This window comes from Dendrobates tinctorius, unplaced genomic scaffold (assembly GCF_039654945.1).
Source record: "Dendrobates tinctorius isolate UK_male_01 unplaced genomic scaffold, ASM3965494v1 ptg000099l, whole genome shotgun sequence".
NCBI lineage: Eukaryota > Metazoa > Chordata > Amphibia > Anura > Dendrobatidae > Dendrobates > Dendrobates tinctorius.
The window spans coordinates 6,365,876-6,384,170 of record NW_027361767.1 but is presented as its reverse complement, the minus strand read 5'-3'; the positions used below and the strand labels follow the sequence as shown (position 1 = coordinate 6,384,170).

General features: G+C 46.4%; 1 protein-coding gene across 1 annotated transcript in view; it reads left to right on the top strand.

Annotated features, from left to right (window-relative positions):
• Positions 1-15,971, top strand: part of GCDH (glutaryl-CoA dehydrogenase) — a 29,236-nt gene extending 13,265 nt beyond the window's left edge. The window contains exons 4-12 of the mRNA XM_073587505.1: positions 5,522-5,662; positions 5,742-5,804; positions 5,874-6,044; positions 8,366-8,495; positions 8,652-8,868; positions 12,709-12,812; positions 13,697-13,822; positions 14,103-14,263; positions 14,365-15,971. Coding sequence (XP_073443606.1) covers positions 5,522-5,662; positions 5,742-5,804; positions 5,874-6,044; positions 8,366-8,495; positions 8,652-8,868; positions 12,709-12,812; positions 13,697-13,822; positions 14,103-14,263; positions 14,365-14,438 — 1,187 coding nt within the window. The 3' untranslated portion in view covers positions 14,439-15,971. The remainder of the gene's footprint in view (positions 1-5,521; positions 5,663-5,741; positions 5,805-5,873; positions 6,045-8,365; positions 8,496-8,651; positions 8,869-12,708; positions 12,813-13,696; positions 13,823-14,102; positions 14,264-14,364) is intronic.
• The last annotated feature ends 2,324 nt before the right edge of the window (positions 15,972-18,295 follow it).

Here is an 18,295-nt window from a genome sequence, read left to right as displayed (position 1 = left end):
CAAAGGGCTCCTTTTTGCTCCACTCCGCTGTACATGTGCCAGGTACATATGTTCAGTGAAAGTCTACCCATCATTAAAGACGTCATTGGGAAATGTACTTTAACCAAACTTTGCCTGAATCAGTAGATCAGGTGAATATAAGACGCTTTGTAATATATCTTATCTGGGAATTTTGCCTCTTTCTCCACTTTTGAGCCACTTTTCCCCTTCCTTTATGCCTTCTGAACTTGTCAGGTCATCTGCATCTTGCTCATGACTGCCAACACAGTGAGGTGTCGGGTTACATGTCCTATTGAACTGTATGGGTAAGAGCAAGGAGAAGAAACAAGCAGAGGCAGACACAGAGCTTGTGCTGAACTTTCTAACAAGTTTTTTACATCACCCCCCAGAGCCGAATTCACATTTACACTGCTCAGTACTGCTGTATAACTGCCTCTGCTGGGTTCACATCTACACTGCACAGTACTGCTGTATAATCGCCTCCATGCTGGGTTCACATCTACACTGCGCAGTATTGATGTATAATCACCTCCATGCTGCTGCTGCTTTTTTGCTGTGCTATTTAAAAGATCATAGCCTCTGGTCTCCTCCCAGTAGTTCAGAGTCAATAAATTAAGGTGAGAGATCCCGCAGAGGTGAAAATTGATGAAAATGCAGGCTACAAGTCATAATAACATCCAGAAATAGGGTTATTTTTAATTTACGCACACAAGACTGCTTATTCTGAAAAGGTACATGAAAGTATAGTTACCCTTTAAGCATGTTGCTGATTTGTGGGGTTTTTGGGTCAAAAATGATTTTAAATCATAGTGTCGTAGAAAATATTAAAAATCCTTGAGGTCCCATTTATCATCCCCTTACTTTGTTCTTTTCTCTACCATTTGTCATGAGGAGACAGGAGCTAGCACTCAAACCTGCCTTTATGTAAGATGGCAGTGCACAAAGAGATGTGAAGCAGCTCAATTAAAATGCGAGGATTCCTCTTTATGCCCAGGTGACTGAAGAGGATGTGTATTGTCCACAGAGAGAGACAGGAAAGTCTTATTAGATTTTGAGTAGATCAAAGAAACCTCGGACCCTTTACAAATAGCCAGGGTCACTGCAGTTACAATGAGAGGGCAGACAGTATGGCTTCAAGAAAAAATATAGAATATTGAAATGTCTATACATCCAATATTAATGAGACTTACATTTTCAGCACCGGCATGACTAGGCAAAAATACACATATTTTCTCTTAATTATTAGCCCTGCCAAAAGGCCCCAAATCCATAGGGGCCATATAACCACCAGCAGATGTCATGTTTGGTCTCTAAGCGTAGATAAAATCCCGATACAAAAGATGACATCAGACTCAAACTTCTGCGAGCGAGAAGTTACTGCATAAGTTGGGATTTCCTAAAATCATGAAGGGCTGCAACCAGCCCATAACGGGGTGTGAGGGTGAGACTCAGGGTCTGAACAAAGATCAATCCCAGTTATCATCAGTGATTGTGCAGAGTGTTACATATTGTGTATGCAGTGACGGCCTCAATCGAAGCGCTCTCCTTCGGCTAAACTGAATCGTTCCTTTGATCGGTGTAGTAAGTTCTTCTGTTAATCCCTTTTATTTCATGTACCTGTTTATGCTTATTGTTTGTCCTCTTGTAAAATCTTTTTGTATATTTTTCATAAACACTGCCTCCAATTGGATTAAATATAAAATGTAATAGTTCTGTTCCTTCTGTTCTGTAACTACGCCTCGAAGCCATAAGCTACCGTAAGGTGTCTAATCGACTGAAACAGATTGGTGGTGGTGGCGAATGGGGTTATCTGAGAGTTGGCTCTGTATGTACCGGGGTGTGTACACATATTCCATATGTTGGAATACGGAGATGTTTATGCCATATGCTCAGTGCTAATTTTCCAATACCCGGCCTAGTGGTGCGTTCAGGCTGCGGCCTTCTCCGTTGATCATTGGCCAGTCGTATAATTGTCGGGATGATAGAAGGCAGCAGAGAGCTGTTCATTCCAAAGATCACAGCGGGTGGTAATCGTCACCTTCCTGGCCTGTGATATCAGGGATTTGTGGGATTAAGAAAGTCCTGACAAATTAAATCCCTGACAGATAGTAAAGTCTCATTTTCATGGTCTGTCTACAGATCCCGATTTTGGAACTGGATATGGTTCTTTGGAGATGACCAGTCCGGGATTACATGAGACCGTTAATTCAGGTCCACAAATCACAGTCTGTACACGGACCGTGAAAGTCAGATGTGTAATGTGGTGCAGGGCTGTAGCCGCGGGTAAGGTGCTTGTAACATGCCGGGGGCACAGGAGACATGAAAGTAGAGGTCCTGGCTGAATGTTTGGACTTATGCTGTGAGGGCCTTACGCCCGTGCAGGCGGCATGTAATCATTTCCAGAGGACACTTTGTCTCTCTCTGCCACTTATGCTCTGGATCAGCCTATCCCTTTTTTTCGATCTCTTTTCATATAGGGTCACCCTGGATCTTTTGGTCCGCTCACTATGCACCCCAGGCCCTATCTAACATCCCAGCAGGAAATAGTCACTGTGCCAGCCTCTCCCACTGTGGACTAGTTCCAACTATTAACACTAACAGTTTGTAACACTAATTCCAGCTCCGCTGCATGGCTCACTTTCTCCCTCCATGCAGAGACGCTAATATACTCGCGGCCGTGTGATCACCCCCGCCATTTTTTCGCACCTTCTCCCTACTGTCTGTGCATGCCACGCAGACTTCCTGGCAGCGCAGCTAATGTGCACTCCCCCTAATAATAATAATCTTTATTTTTATATAGCGCTAACATATCCTGCAGCGCTTTACAGTTTGCACACATCGGCACTGTCCCAATGGGGCTCACAATCCCCTGCTCTTAAAGGGGCTGCGCAAGTGGTTTGAAAATGCTCCCAGCCAATAGCTGGGAAGCATCTTGGTCCTTGTGTGGCCGGGGCCTAAGCCCGAACCCCTGGTCCTTGTGTGGCCAGGGCCCGAGCCCGAACCCCTGGTCCTTGTGTGGCCAGGGCCCGAGCCCGAACCCCTGGTCCTTGTGTGGCCAGGGCCCGAGCCCGAACCCCTGGTCCTTGTGTGGCCAGGGCCCGAGCCCGAACCCCTGGTCCTTGTGTGGCCAGGGCCCGAGCCCGAACCCCTGGTCCTTGTGTGGCCAGGGCCCGAGCCCGAACCCCTGGTCCTTGTGTGGCCAGGGCCCGAGCCCGAACCCCTGGTCCTTGTGTGGCCAGGGCCCGAGCCCGAACCCCTGGTCCTTGTGTGGCCAGGGCCTGAGCCTGAACCCCTGGTCCTTGTGTGGCCGGGGCCCGAGCCTGAACCCCTGGTCTTGTGTGGCCAGGGCCCGAGTCCGCACCCCTGGTTCTTGTGTGGCCAGGGCCCGAGTCCGCACCCCTGGTTCTTGTGTGGCCAAGGCCTGAGCCCGAGCCCCTGGTCCTTGTGTGGCCAGGGCCCGAGCCCGAACCCCTGGTCCTTGTGTGGCCAGGGCCTGAGCCCGAACCCCTGGTCCTTGTGTGGCCAGGGCCTGAGCCCGAACCCCTGGTCCTTGTGTGGCCAGGGCCTGAGCCCGAACCCCTGGTCCTTGTGTGGCCAGGGCCTGAGCCCGAACCCCTGATCCTTGTGTGGCCAGGGCCTGAGCCCGAACCCCTGGTCCTTGTGTGGCCAGGGCCCGAGCCCGAACCCCTGGTCCTTGTGTGGCCAGGGCTCGAGCCTGAACCCCTGGTCCTTGTGTGGCCAGGGCCCGAGTCCGCATCCCTGGTCCTTGTGTGGCCAGGGCCCGAGCCCGCATCTGGTCCTTCTGCACTAGGATCCAGAACCTGTATAGGATCCAGACCTTTCAGGCCTGATATGCATCATTTTATAATCCTGTATATCTGCCCCAACCCGACATTTAGAAGAAGAAAAAGACCTTAAGGCTAAGTGCCCACGTTGCAGAAATGCTGTGGAATTTTCCGCAGCATTTCCGCAACTCCTGCCGTGGGTAAAATGCATGTGGAATTCGCATGCGTTTTCCCGCAAAACACAAGCGTTTTGCAAGCGTTTTTAGCTTGCAGAATGCTAGCGCTTTCCAAGCGATTTGAAGCATTGCTTGGAAAAGTGATTGACAGATTGGTCACAAACATAGTGCTTGACAAGTGTGACCAACTTTTTACTACTGATGCTGCCTATGCAGCATCAATAGTAAAAGAATGTAAAAAATAATAGGGATATACTCACCTTCTGTTGGCCCCCGGGCCTCAGCGATGCTGCCGGCAAGCTCCGTTCCCAGGGATGCATTGCGAGAATCGCCTCAGATGACGTCACGGTCACACGACCATGAAGTCATCTGGGGTGATTCGCACAGTGCTTCCCTGGGAACAGAAGATGCTGGCTGCGTGGCCATCAGAGGGTAAGCATATCCCTATTTTTTATTCTATTTTTTACAGGGATATGGTACCGAGGGCCTGGAGGACAGTCTCCTCTCCTCAGACCCTGGGTACCAGCCGCACATGAAACGCTCACTTTACGCATGGTGGGCATAGCCACATGCGTAAAGTGAGCATTTCAATGCAATCCTTTGGCAGCGGAATCGCCGCGATTTTGCAGAAATACTGGACATGCTGCGGATTTTACCGTTATGCGATTCCACAGCGGTAAAATCCGCAGCATGGGCACAGCAACTGCGGAATCCAATAGGAATGCATGGGGGTGCGTTTTATTAGCGTTTTTAAGCGTTTCCGCTGCGGCGTAAACGCATAAAAAATGCAACGTAGGCACACAGCCTCACATTGGAGGCGGACCGGAACGAGTGCTGTTGCTCTTCTATGTCCGGCGCCTCCCTTCTTGCGATGCCGTCCTCTTCCTTGGTACGTAGGGATGATGCGTCCCCACAAACCAAGAGGATGGCATCTCAAGAAGAGAAATGCCGGACCAAGAAGAGAGAAACTCCTCGGACCGTACCGCCCTGCAGGTGAGTGTAACAAAAGGTCTTTTTCTTGTCTTACAGGTCGGGTTGGGGGCAGATATGCAGCATTATAGAATCAGGCCTGAAAGGTGGTGTCCATAGCTCACATCGGCCAAACCTGGTGACAGGTTCCCATTAAAATCAATTTATATGTTGATCTGTATTTGTTTTTGTTTTTCTCCAAATTCACTGTTGTGAGTGATGTTTTCAGCTAATTCATAATTTGCCAGCTTATGAAAATTTTTTTTGGCTGTAAATGCATTCCAGTACCACCATGGAATATCTTCTGTATGCCAGATTTTTTTTTTTTTTTTAAGCGGCAAAATGTTACAGACAAAAATATATATATTTTTCTTACTTTGCTTAAACTTCATAAACTGGGAGAGCCATTTCGAGGAATTGGGCTCAAAATACTGCAACAAAACAAACAAGATTAAAAAGAAAAGTGATGTAAAAAAAACAAAACTGCAAAGTATATTAGAAAGTTGCTAAATTTTTTTATCATGTTAGTAATAAACTTTTTTGAATTCTTTGGTGACTGTGATGCCCATGTGTATGTGTTTTATACCGCAGCCCGGGTGCAGTTTGACTGGCGTGATGCCCTCTGCCTGGACTCGCAGCTGACAGAGGATGAGATTATGATACGGGACAGCTTCCGATCTTACTGCCAGGAGAAACTCATGCCGCGGATCCTGATGGCGAACCGGCAGGAAGGTAGCAGTGATAGGCACCGATCTCTCCTTTTAGTGACGACTTTCCCCTCCATGTAAATCCACCTTGATTCTCTTTCTAGTGTTTGACCGGGAGATTATGTCGGAGATGGGAAAACTGGGTGTACTGGGATCTACTATTAAAGGTAATGGATCACACAGTGTGTTTACATGATCATATGATACGATTCACCATTGCTCAATGCTTCCTCCAGGTTATGGCTGTGCCGGGACCTCATATGTAGCGTACGGGCTGCTGGCGAGAGAAGTGGAGCGGGTAGACAGCAGCTATCGCTCTGTGATGAGCGTCCAGTCCTCGCTGGTGATGCATCCGATCTATGCATATGGGACAGAGGAGCAGAAGCAAAAGTATCTTCCTAGATTAGGTAATGATGTGTGAGGCCCAGTATCGCAGTGGTGCCTGCGATGTGGATGGCAACTGCTGTGTAATTTATTTATGTGCTTGACTGTAGTAATGTCTGCGCTATAGGTGTCTGTCATGGTGTAGGAGTGTCTGCGCTGTAGGTGTCTTTTATGCTGTAGGAGTGTCTGCGCTGTAGGTGTCTTTTATGCTGTAGGAGTGTCTGCGCTGTAGGTGTCTGTTATGGTGTAGGAGTGTTTCCGCTATAGGTGTCTGTTATGGTGTAGGAGTGTCTGCGCTGTAGGTGTCTGTTATGGTGTAGGAGTGTCTACGCTGTAGGTGTCTTTTATGGTGTAGGAGTGTCTGCGCTGTAGGTGTCTGTTATGGTGTAGGAGTGTCTGCGCTGTAGGTGTCTGTTATGGTGTAGGAGTGTCTGCGCTGTAGGTGTCTGTTATGGTGTAGGAGTGTCTACGCTGTAGGTGTCTTTTATGGTGTAGGAGTGTCTACGCTGTAGGTGTCTGTTATGGTGTAGGAGTGTCTGCGCAGTAGGTGTCTGTTATGGTGTAGGAGTGTCTGCGCTGTAGGTGTCTGTTATGGTGTAGGAGTGTCTACGCTGTAGGTGTCTTTTATGGTGTAGGAGTGTCTACGCTGTAGGTGTCTGTTATGGTGTAGGAGTGTCTGCGCTGTTGGTGTCTGTTTTGGTGTAGGAGTGTCTGCGCTGTTGGTGTCTGTTTTGGTGTAGGAGTGTCTGCGCTGTAGGTGTCTGTTATGGTGTAGGAGTGTCTACGCTGTAGGTGTCTGTTATGGTGTAGAAATGTCTGTGCTGTTGGTGTCTGTTATGGTGTAGGAGTGTCTGCGCTGTAGGTGTCTGTTATGGTGTAGGAGTGTCTGCGCTCTAGGTGTCTTATGGTGTAGGAGTGTCTGTGCTGTAGGTGTCTATTATGGTGTAGGAGTGTGCGCTGTAAGGCTGGGTTCACACGTGGCTTTTTTTCACGTTTCCGCGGTGGTTTTTACCGCGAAAAATAAGCATCCTATGGGATTCCGCAATGCTGTGCTAATGCTGCGGTTTTTACCGCGGCGGCGGAATTGCTTCGCGGTAAAAAAACGCCGCATGCTCATTAATTTCGCGGAATTGTGGCGATCCCGCACCCATAGGAATGCATTGTCTGCTTTCCGCATGTGGCTGTGCACACCATGCGGAAAGTAAGCAGAACATTTGCGGATGGTACCCACGGTCCGGAGGAGAGGAGACTATCCTCCGGGCTTTGGGTACCATATCCCTGTAAAAAATAGAATTTAAAATAAAAAATATTGTTATTCTCTCCTTCCGACGTCCCGCGCAGCCTTCCCGCCTCTCTCCACGCTCCCGGTCCCAGTAAGCCTTTGCGAGCGATGACGTCAGTTCTCGCGGGATCGCGACGTCTCGCGGTCATTCACGCGACGTCATCGAACGTCATCGAGAACGGACGTCATCGCGGTAATTGTCGCAAAGGATTATTGGGACCGAGAGCGTGGAGAGAGGCGGGAAGGCTGCGCGGGACGTCAGAAGGTGAGAATAACAATATTTTTTTTTTTATTATTATTATTTACATTCTATCTTATATGCGGCCTCAGTAGTAAAAAGTTGGTCACACTCGTCAAACACTATGTTTGACGAGTTTGAACAACCTGTGAATCAGTTCTCCAAGTGATGGTACAGATCACTTGGAAAATGCTAGCAATTCTGCAAGCTAATTACGCTTGCAAAATGCTAGTTTTTCCTCGGGAAAATCGCGGGAATTTAAAATGCGATTTTCCAGCGGAATGGAATTCCGGAACTCTTGCGGTAATTTCCGCGAGAGTTCCGCTACGTGTGAACTCACAGTGTCTGTTATGGTGTAGGAGTGTCTACGCTGTAGGTGTCTGTTATGGTGTAGGAGTGTCTGCGCTGTAGGTGTCTTATGGTGTAGGAGTGTCTACGCTGTAGGTGTCTTTTATGGTGTAGGAGTGTCTGCACTGTAGGTGTCTTCTGGTGTAGGAGTGTCTGCACTGTAGGTGTCTGTTATGGTGTAGGAGTGTCTACGCTGTAGGTGTCTTATGGTGTAGGAGTGTCTGCACTGTAGGTGTCTTTTATGGTGTAGGAGTTTCTACGCTGTAGATGTCTTTTATGGTGTAGGAGTGTCTGCGTTGAGGTGTCTTTTATGGTGTAGGAGTGTCTACGCTGTAGTTGTCTTTTATGGTGTAGGAGTGTCTGCGCTGTAGGTGTCTGTTATGGTGTAGTTGTGTCTGTGCCATTGGTAGATAATGTCGTGGGCAGTCGCAGCTTTTCTTTTTAAATTTATTAAAAAAGTGACACTCTCATTGCAGCGAGAGGAGAGTTGCTGGGATGTTTCGGTCTCACAGAACCAAACCACGGCAGTGACCCTGGTGGGATGGAAACCAGGGCTCGATACAATCCAACAAGCAAAACATACACTCTGAATGGATCCAAGACCTGGTAAGATTCCTGCTTCACCAACTGCTATTCTCTGGCCACTGCTGTATAGATCTCCAGTAAAAATCAGAGCACATGTGCACCATTAGTGATCACACAAAATATTGCATTAGTAGTGTCCTCGTATGTAATGTTCCAGGATGACTGTTGTTTGCATAGGATCACAAACTCTCCTGTCGCTGACCTATGTGTGGTTTGGGCTGTGTGTGAAGATGGCAAAGTCCGAGGATTTCTTATAGAAAGGGGAACCAAAGGGCTGTCCACCCCGAAAATAGAGGGAAAATTCTCACTGCGGGCGTCTGCGACTGGAATGATCTTAATGGAAGATGTTGAAATTCCAGAGGAAAATCTTCTGCCTAATGTGTCTGGCATGGGGGTGAGATATTATATGTACTTTCTCCTTGTATTTCCTGCTATTACCCCATATATCCTCCACATATCCTCCTATTACTCCATATATCCTCCCTATATCTCCTCCTATTACTCCATATATCCTCCCTATATCTCCTCCTGTTACTCCATATATCCTCCTTATATCTCCTCCTATTACTCCACATATCCTCCCTATATCTCCTCCTATCACTCCATATATCCTCCCAATATCTCCTCCTATTACTCCATATATCCTCCCTATATTTCCTTCTATTACTCCATATATCCTCCCAATATCTCCCCCTATTACTCCATATATCCTCCCTATATCTCCTCCTATTACTCCATATATCCTCCCTATATCTCCTCCTATTACTCCATATATCCTATTTCTCCTATTACTCCATATATCCTCCCTATATCTCCCCCTATTACTCCATATATCCTCCCCATATCTTCTCCTTTTACTTCATATATCCTCCCCATATCTCCTCCTATTACTCCATATATCCTCCCTATATCTCCTCCTATTACTCCATACATCATCCCTATATCTCTTCCTATTACTCCCTATATCTCTTCCTATCACTCCATATATCCTTCCTATATCTCCTATTACCCCATATATCCTCCCTATATCTCCCCTATTACCCCATATATCCTCCCTATACTGTATCTCCTCCTATTACCCCATATATCCTCCCTATATCTCCTCCTATTACTCCATATATCCTCCCTATATCTCCTATTACCCCATATATCCTCCCTATATCTCCCCCTATTACTCCATATATCCTCTCTTTATCTCCTCCTATTACTCAATAAATCCTCCCTATATCTCCTCCTATTACTCCGTATCTCCTCCCTATATCTCCCCCTATTACTCCGTATCTCCTCCCTATATCTCCCCCTATTACTCCATATATCCTCCCTATATCTCCTCCTATTACTCCGTATCTCCTCCCTATATCTCCCCCTATTACTCCGTATCTCCTCCCTATATCTCCCCCTATTACTCCGTATCTCCTCCCTATATCTCCTCCTATTACTCCGTATCTCCTCCCTATATCTCCCCCTATTACTCCGTATCTCCTCCCTATATCTCCCCCTATTACTCCGTATCTCCTCCCTATATCTCCCCCTATTACTCCATATATCCTCCCTATATCTCCTCCTATTACTCCATATATCCTCCCTATATCTCCTCCTATCACTCCATATATCTTTCCTATATCTCCTATTACTTCATATATCTTCCCTATATCTCCTCCTATTACTCCATATATCCTCCCTATATCTCCTCCTATTACACCATATATCCTCCCTATATCTCCCAATTACTCCATATATCCTCCCTATATCTCCTATTACTCCATATAGCCTCCCTATATCTCCTCCTATTACTCCATATATCCTCCCCATATCTCCCCCTATTACTCCATATATCCTCCCTATATCTCCATATACTCCATATATCCTTCCTATATCTCCCCCTATTACTCCATACATCCTCCCTATATCTCCCCCTATTACTCCATATATCCTCCCTATATCTCCTCCTATTACTCCATATATCCTCCTTCTATTACTCCATATATCCTCCCTATATCTCCTCCTATTACTCCATATATCCTCCCTATATCTCCTCCTATTACTCCATATATTCTCCCTATATCTCCTCCTATTACTCCATATATCCTCCCTATATCTCCCCCTATTACTCCATATATCCTCCCTCTATTACTCCATATATCCACCCTATATCTCCTCCTATTACTCCATATATCCTCCCTATATCTCCTCCTATTACTCCATATATCCTCACAATATCTCCCCCTATTACTCCATACATCCTCCCTATATCTCCCCCTATTACTCCATATCTCCTCCCTATATCTCCTCCTTTTACTCCGTATCTCCTCCCTATATCTCCTCCTATTCCATACATCCTCCCTATATCTCCTATTACTCCATATATCCTCCCTATATCTCCTCCTATTATTCCATATATCCTCCCTATATCTCCTCCTTTTACTCCGTATCTCCACCCTATATCTCCTCCTATTACTCCATATATCCTCCCTATATCTCCTATTACTTCATATATCCTCCCCATATCTCCTCCTATTACTCCATATATCCTCCCTATATCTCCTATTACTCCATATAGCCTCCCTATATCTCCCCCTATTACTCCATATATCCTCCCCATATCTCCCCCTATTACTCCATATATCCTCCCTATATCTCCATATACTCCATATATCCTTCCTATATCTCCCCCTATTACTCCATACATCCTCCCTATATCTCCCCCTATTACTCCATATATCCTCCCTATATCTCCTCCTATTACTCCATATATCCTCCCTCTATTACTCCATATATCCTCCCTATATCTCCTCCTATTACTCCATATATCCTCCCTATATCTCCCCCTATTACTCCATATATCCTCCCTCTATTACTCCATATATCCACCCTATATCTCCTCCTATTACTCCATATATCCTCCCTATATCTCCTCCTATTACTCCATATATCCTCCCTATATCTCCCCCTATTACTCCATATATCCTCCCTATATCTCCTCCTATTACTCCATATATCCTCCCTATATCTCCTCCTATTACTCCATATATCCTCCCTATATCTCCTCCTATTACTCCATATATTCTCCCTATATCTCCTCCTATTACTCCATACATCCTCCCTATATATATTCTCCCTATATCTCCTCCTATTACTCCATATATCATCCCTATATCTCCTCCTATTACTCCATACATCCTCCCTATATCTCCCCCTATTACTCCATACATCATCCCTATATCTCCCCCTATTACTCCATATATCCTCCCTATATCTCCTCCTATTACTCCATATATCCTCCCTATATCTCCTCCTATTACTCCATATATCCTCCCTATATCTCCTCCTATTACTCCATATATTCTCCCTATATCTCCTCCTATTACTCCATATATCCTCCCTATATCTCCTCCTTTTACTCCATATATCCTCCCTATATCTCCTCCTATTACTCCATACATCATCCCTATATCTCCTCCTATTACTCCATACATCCTCCCTATATCTCCCCCTATTACTCCATATATCCTCCCTATATCTCCTCCTATTACTCCATATATTCTCCCTATATCTCCTCCTATTACTCCATATATCATCCCTATATCTCCTCCTATTACTCCATACATCCTCCCTATATCTCCCCCTATTACTCCATACATCATCCCTATATCTCCTCCTATTACTCCATACATCCTCCCTATATCTCCCCCTATTACTCCATATATCCTCCCTATATCTCCTCCTATTACTCCATATATCCTCCCTATATCTCCTCCTATTACTCCATATATCCTCCCTATATCTCCTCCTATTACTCCATATATTCTCCCTATATCTCCTCCTATTACTCCATATATTCTCCCTATATCTCCTCCTATTACTCCATATATCCTCCCTATATCTCCTCCTTTTACTCCATATATCCTCCCTATATCTCCTCCTATTACTCCATACATCATCCCTATATCTCCTCCTATTACTCCATACATCCTCCCTATATCTCCCCCTATTACTCCATATATCCTCCCTATATCTCCTCCTATTACTCCATACATCCCCCCTATATCTCTTCCTATTACCCCATACATCCTCCCTATATCTCCTATTACTCCATACATCATCTCTATATCTCCTATTACTCCATATATCCTCTCTATATCTCCTCCTATTACTCCATATACCCTCTTGTTTATCGTCTGTTACACAATAAAGCACATATAAAACATGTTATTTAATAGTCTGTCTTTCGCAGGGTCCTTTTGGTTGTTTGAACAATGCCCGCTATGGAATATCTTGGGGTGCACTGGGTGCGGCCGAGTTTTGCTTCCATACAGCGCGGCAGTATACATTGGATAGGTATGTAATGTGTTGTGGTGCTGAGAATGCATCTGGTACAAGATGTAGGTACTTGCACCATTGGATGGAGACACCACAATAATCATAGAATGTTAGAGTTGGAAGGGATCTCCAGGGTCATCGTGTCCAACCCCCTGCTCAAAGCAGGAGTCGCTAAACCATCTCAGACAGATGTCAGTCCAGCCTCTGTTTGGAGACTTCCATTGAGGGAGAGCTCATTACCTCTCGTGGCAGCCTGTTCCACTCATTGATTACCCTCCCTGTCAAAAAGTTTTTTACTAATATCTAATGTGTCTCCTCCCTCTCAGTTTCATTCCATTGGTTCTCGTGCTTCCATGTGCAAATGAGTATAATGATGATCCCTCTACACTGTGACAGCCCTTCAGATATTTGTAGACCGCTATGAAGTCTCCTCTTAGCCTTGTTTGCAAGCTAAACATTCCCAGATCCTGTAACCGTTCCTCATGGGACATACTTTGCAGTTACCTCACCATCCTGGTAACTCTTCTCTGAATTTGCTCCAGTTTTTCGATGTCCTTTTAAGAATGCGGTGCTCAGAACTGGACACATTATTCCAGATGAGGATTGGAGGGTGATAATTAACGTGATCTAGACATCCCAGAGCTGTTTGCCTTTTTACTGCTGCATTACACTGTTGACTTGTGCAGTCTGCAATCTATTAGTATACCAAAGTCTTTTTTACACTTGCTGTTGCTTAGTTCTATTCCTCCCATTATGTAGTTGTAATTTTTGTTTTTCTTGCCCACATGTAGATTTTTGCATTTCTCCCTGTTAAATACCATTCTATTAGTTGACAGTGAGTTTGATGTACGACATAGAGTGACTTGTGGTCTAAATGATCATTTTCATTCCTGCCCTCACAGGATTCAGTTCAGTGTGCCACTTGCCAGAAACCAGCTGATACAGAAGAAGATGGCAGATATGCTGACGGAAATAACCATCGGCCTGCAGGCGTGTCTGCAGTTGGGACGCCTGAAAGATGAGGACAAGTAGGTTGTGATTCAATCCTTTCTAAGGTGTGGAGGCCTTAAATCTGATGAACTAGGGTGTGCAGTTGCATTTCAAAAATCATTCCATTCCTGTTCTTAATCTAAGCTTTGAGTATATTTCCAGTTTCCTCTTTGTCAGGAGGATGAAAGACCTAATATGATCCGTTTTTCATCTGACACCAGTAATAGGGGTATGGTCTGGCACCGCTAGACTGTCCAGGGTTGGCGTTATAACTAAGGTTGTGTAGTACATATTCTTCTCCTTGTCATATATTTGTAGAGCTACTCCAGAAATGATCTCTCTGCTGAAGAGGAATTCATGCGGCAAAGCTCTGGACATCGCCCGTCAAGCCCGAGATATGCTGGGAGGAAACGGGGTGTCTGATGAATACCACATAATCCGGCACGTCATGAACCTGGAGGCTGTAAACACGTATGAAGGTATACGCGTAGCAGGATAGGAAATTGCGCTATTACCGCCATTCTAGGTGACAAGAAGTACTCCTTAGTCCGATATTACTAAATATTCTGCTTGGGTGCAGGTACTCACGATGTCCACGCTTTGATCTTGGGCCGAGCGATCACCGGGTTACAGGCCTTCACTGTCAATAAATAGTTCTACTCCACCACTATGTGATGTGGCAGCGGTTACTGAATGGGTCCCGGATTCCATGGCATCCAATGCCACACTTGTGACGGAAAAATAAGACCTTTGTGGTGGCTGATTACTACTTGACATCTGGTTTGTCGGTCATGACATGATCCATATCACATATTAAGGCCACCTGAGTGCATCCCCAGCTATCCAGCCCATACATCTATGTCCATCGTGGTGCCGATAGGCTTGGACACATCTGGAAATGTGGACTTGGACCTGATGTTGTTATGAGTTTGATAATACGACTGCTTCATCTACAAATCACGATATATTTTCTGGGTTTATTGTAAAAGACAACGTTTCTGTTTTCAGTTTATTTGGTGGCAATTTCATTTGTTTTCAATTGAAAGCATGTATTTTGTGTTATATATAATTTTTGCAATTGGGTTTCATTAAATATTTTGGATGGTTTAGGTTTTGCAAAACTTCACTTTATATTGCTGGCTGCAGAATGAGTTAACTGAGATTCTGCCAGACGGCTCATTCTGAGGTCAGGGTTTATAGCTCCTAGCTCTTATAGCCTTTTCTAAGATTTATGGCTTCTGATCAAATTTTGTTGTGGTCATAAATCAATTTTCTGCGGCTCAAGTGAAAAGTCCTACTTTAACAACTTCTCATCATATGGTAAGTCTCCATCCCTTCTAATAATCTAGTTGCCGTATTTTAAACTGACTCTAACTTCTCAATATCCTGTATCCCATATTCTAGATGTAGCCTTATTTATAGAGGGCTAATAATACATTGAGATCACAGGATTTTATCTCTTTTTATACACCCTAAAGTCTTGTTTGCTTTTGCGGCTGCTGCCTCACATTGAGTATTGCTGCTTAGCTCATTGTAATCAGAATCCCCCGTCCTTCTCCTGTTCTGTAGTCCCAAGTATATTTCCACTTACTGTATATGCAACAATAATAGGATTACTCTGACTGTGGTGAATTACTCTACATTATCATCTGCCATATGTTTGCCATGCAGACATCTTATTCAGATCGTTCTGTAATATTATACAATCTCGTTCAGTTTTTATCCTACAAAGTTTGGTGTCGTCAGTAACGACTGCAACTTTACTCTCTATCCCATCCGCAAGGTCAATAATAAGGAGATTAAAAAGAATTGGACCTAAGACAGATCCTTGTGGTCCCCACGGCTTCCGGTGTGGATTCTTGTGGTCCCCTCATCTCTCAGTGTGGATCCTTGTGGTGACAGTGGCCCTTGGTGTGGATCCTTGTGGTCCCCGTGGCTCCCAGTGTGGATCCTTGTGGTGACTGTGGCCCCTGATGTGGGTCCGTGTGGTCACCACTTCTCCAACTGAATCATACAGCCCTGTAAAAGCTAAGCTGTCAAATTTTTTATGAAACCTAATTACAAAAATGAACCAAAATATATACAGTTAATTTACAAAAATACTTTAGGATTGTCAACACAGATGTAAAAAAAAAATGAATGTACTGTGTAAGGTCGCCAAATAAAATCTTACTTTGCAAATAAAAATCTTTAGTTTTGAAATAAAACCTGATTATTTAAAAAAAACAAAAACAGCCTCTATGGTCTAAGTCTCAGAATGGACAATAAATCCTCCATGTTATATAAGGGGTGCGTTTTCTCACTGTGATTTCCAGTGAGAACTTAGGAGGGGGAAGAAATACTACAGTGTCAAAAAAGGAAAGGCACTGGAAGGCCAAATTTCCCATATTCCTTTGTTTAAGTCATGCAGATTTTAAGAGGGTAAGGCCATAAATCTTAACAAAGATGCTATTATTTTTCTCCTTCGTCTCATTGGGGGACACAGAGACTGTGGGTGTGTGCTACTGCCGTCTGGAGGCCGACACTAAGTATACAAAAAACAAGTTAGCTCCTCCTCCGCCGCATACACCCTCGCCCCGACAGCGGGCGTAAACCAGTTTTTGCTTAGTGTCTGATGGAGGCACACGCAGTCTGGGTCTCTCCAGACTATTTTTTTTTTTTAACATTTTCTTACTATGAAGAGGAGACAGGGGCGACGGACCCTATTGAAAGGGTCCGATCTCCCCCAAACATCAACGGGGGAGCAACGCGCGAGTATCCCTCCGCGTATCTTTTCCCGCACCGAGGGACATCTCTGGGACTTTTCCCCAGACATCTATTTTTTCTTTTTTCTTTTTAAGAAGATATGACAGGGGCAACGCATCCTATTGAAAGGATCCGATTTCCCCAAACCATCAACGGGCGACCACGTGCGAGTGTCCCTCCACGTTCTCTCTCCCGCGACGTGGGACAATAGGCCAGACTTAGCCCTGTCCACCCCTAGGTAGCGAAACCATGGGCTTGCACAGAGGCACAAGACTAGTCTGTGCGGCCCCACGGCTACGCCAACGCCAGGTGGCGGTACTGCGTGGTGGCGGACGGTCTCTCTCCTCGCCCAGCCAAGGAGGACGGAGCTAGGGTGCCTGCACCGTCCGAAGATATGGGTTACCTCAGGGTAAGCAGGGCTCCTGGGCAGCGGGAGGTTTCCAGGCCAGGGCTGCGGCATACTCTTCAGGGGCTGGAGCGGCTCCCCTCTCCTGCCTGCAGGCAGAGCAGGAGGGCTTCCTCGGGCGGCGTGTTCCCCTTCTCCCTTGCCACGGCCCTCTGCAGTGGCCGGGCTGGGGAAGGAGCGCGCGTGGCTGAGTTGGCGCCAGTTCCAGGGCTTCGGCCTAGGCCGCGGGGAAGGCCCGCCCCCCGTGCGGCGGGCGGGCAGGGCCGAAAATTTAGCCCGCGGCGTCGGCTTAGGACGCAGGGGGAAGGCCCGCCCCCAGCTTGCTGTCAGATCCGGCGCCCGCCCTCCGATGCGACGTCAGATCCAGCGCCGCCCCCGGATACTGGGCGGGGGCTGGATAAAATGGAGGCCCCGGCGTCAGAATGGGGTAGGCCGCGGTCAGGAAGCATCGCAGCCTACCCAGGGAGACCAGCAGCTGGGAGCGAGCAGCAGCAGCCAGGAGCACGGGGAGACAGCAGGAGCTCGGGTAAGTGCGACCCCGTTTTGGCCACACTAGGGCAGGTTGTCCTCCTTCTCCTCAGACCCCTGGATGCCATAAAAAAAAAAAAGAAAAAGATAATAGAAAAAGGTTTTTTTCTGGCCGTTTGCTCCGCAGTATGTCTGGAAAAGGGAAGAAACACACCTTCCTTTATACCGCATGCATTTCCTGTGGGGCTGTGTTCACGCGAGCGCAGACTATTAAGATATGTGAGGCCTGTAGTTCCGAACGCGCCCAGGAGCCCTCCCCGCCAACGGAGCCCAGGGGGTCAGAGCCCCCGGAATGGGCGTTATCACTGTCTCGGTCTATGGCTTCACTTACGAAGGCGATCGAGACCCTTCAGGCCCCGGATAGGGGTAGAGACAACTCTCCGGTTTGGGAAGGTTCATCCACCTCACATGAGCCGCCGGCCTGCAGGGGCCGTACCCTCTCTAAGGAGACGTACAGGGAAAGAACCCATATGGCGTCTCCGGGCCCCTCCGGTGCTTCGGCATCTGTGAGTGCGGCGTCTCGCTCTCCATCACCATTGTCTGAGAGCGAGCAGAGTTCGGATGAGGACAGGCAGGAAGCCTTGGATCTGGATATTCCCGGGTGTCGGGAGACAGTAGACAGTCTCATTGAGGCCGTCAATCAGACTCTTGGTATTGAGGAGGACGTCTCCCTGACCGCAGGGCATAAAATATCTTTTAAAAAGGCCAGGCGCCCACATAGGGTGTTTAGCACTCATCCAGAATTCGAGGACACGGTGCAGCGGCACAGGGAACGCCCAGACAAGCGTTTTTCAGGGCAGAAAACGCTAGAGACAAGGTACCCGTTTGCACC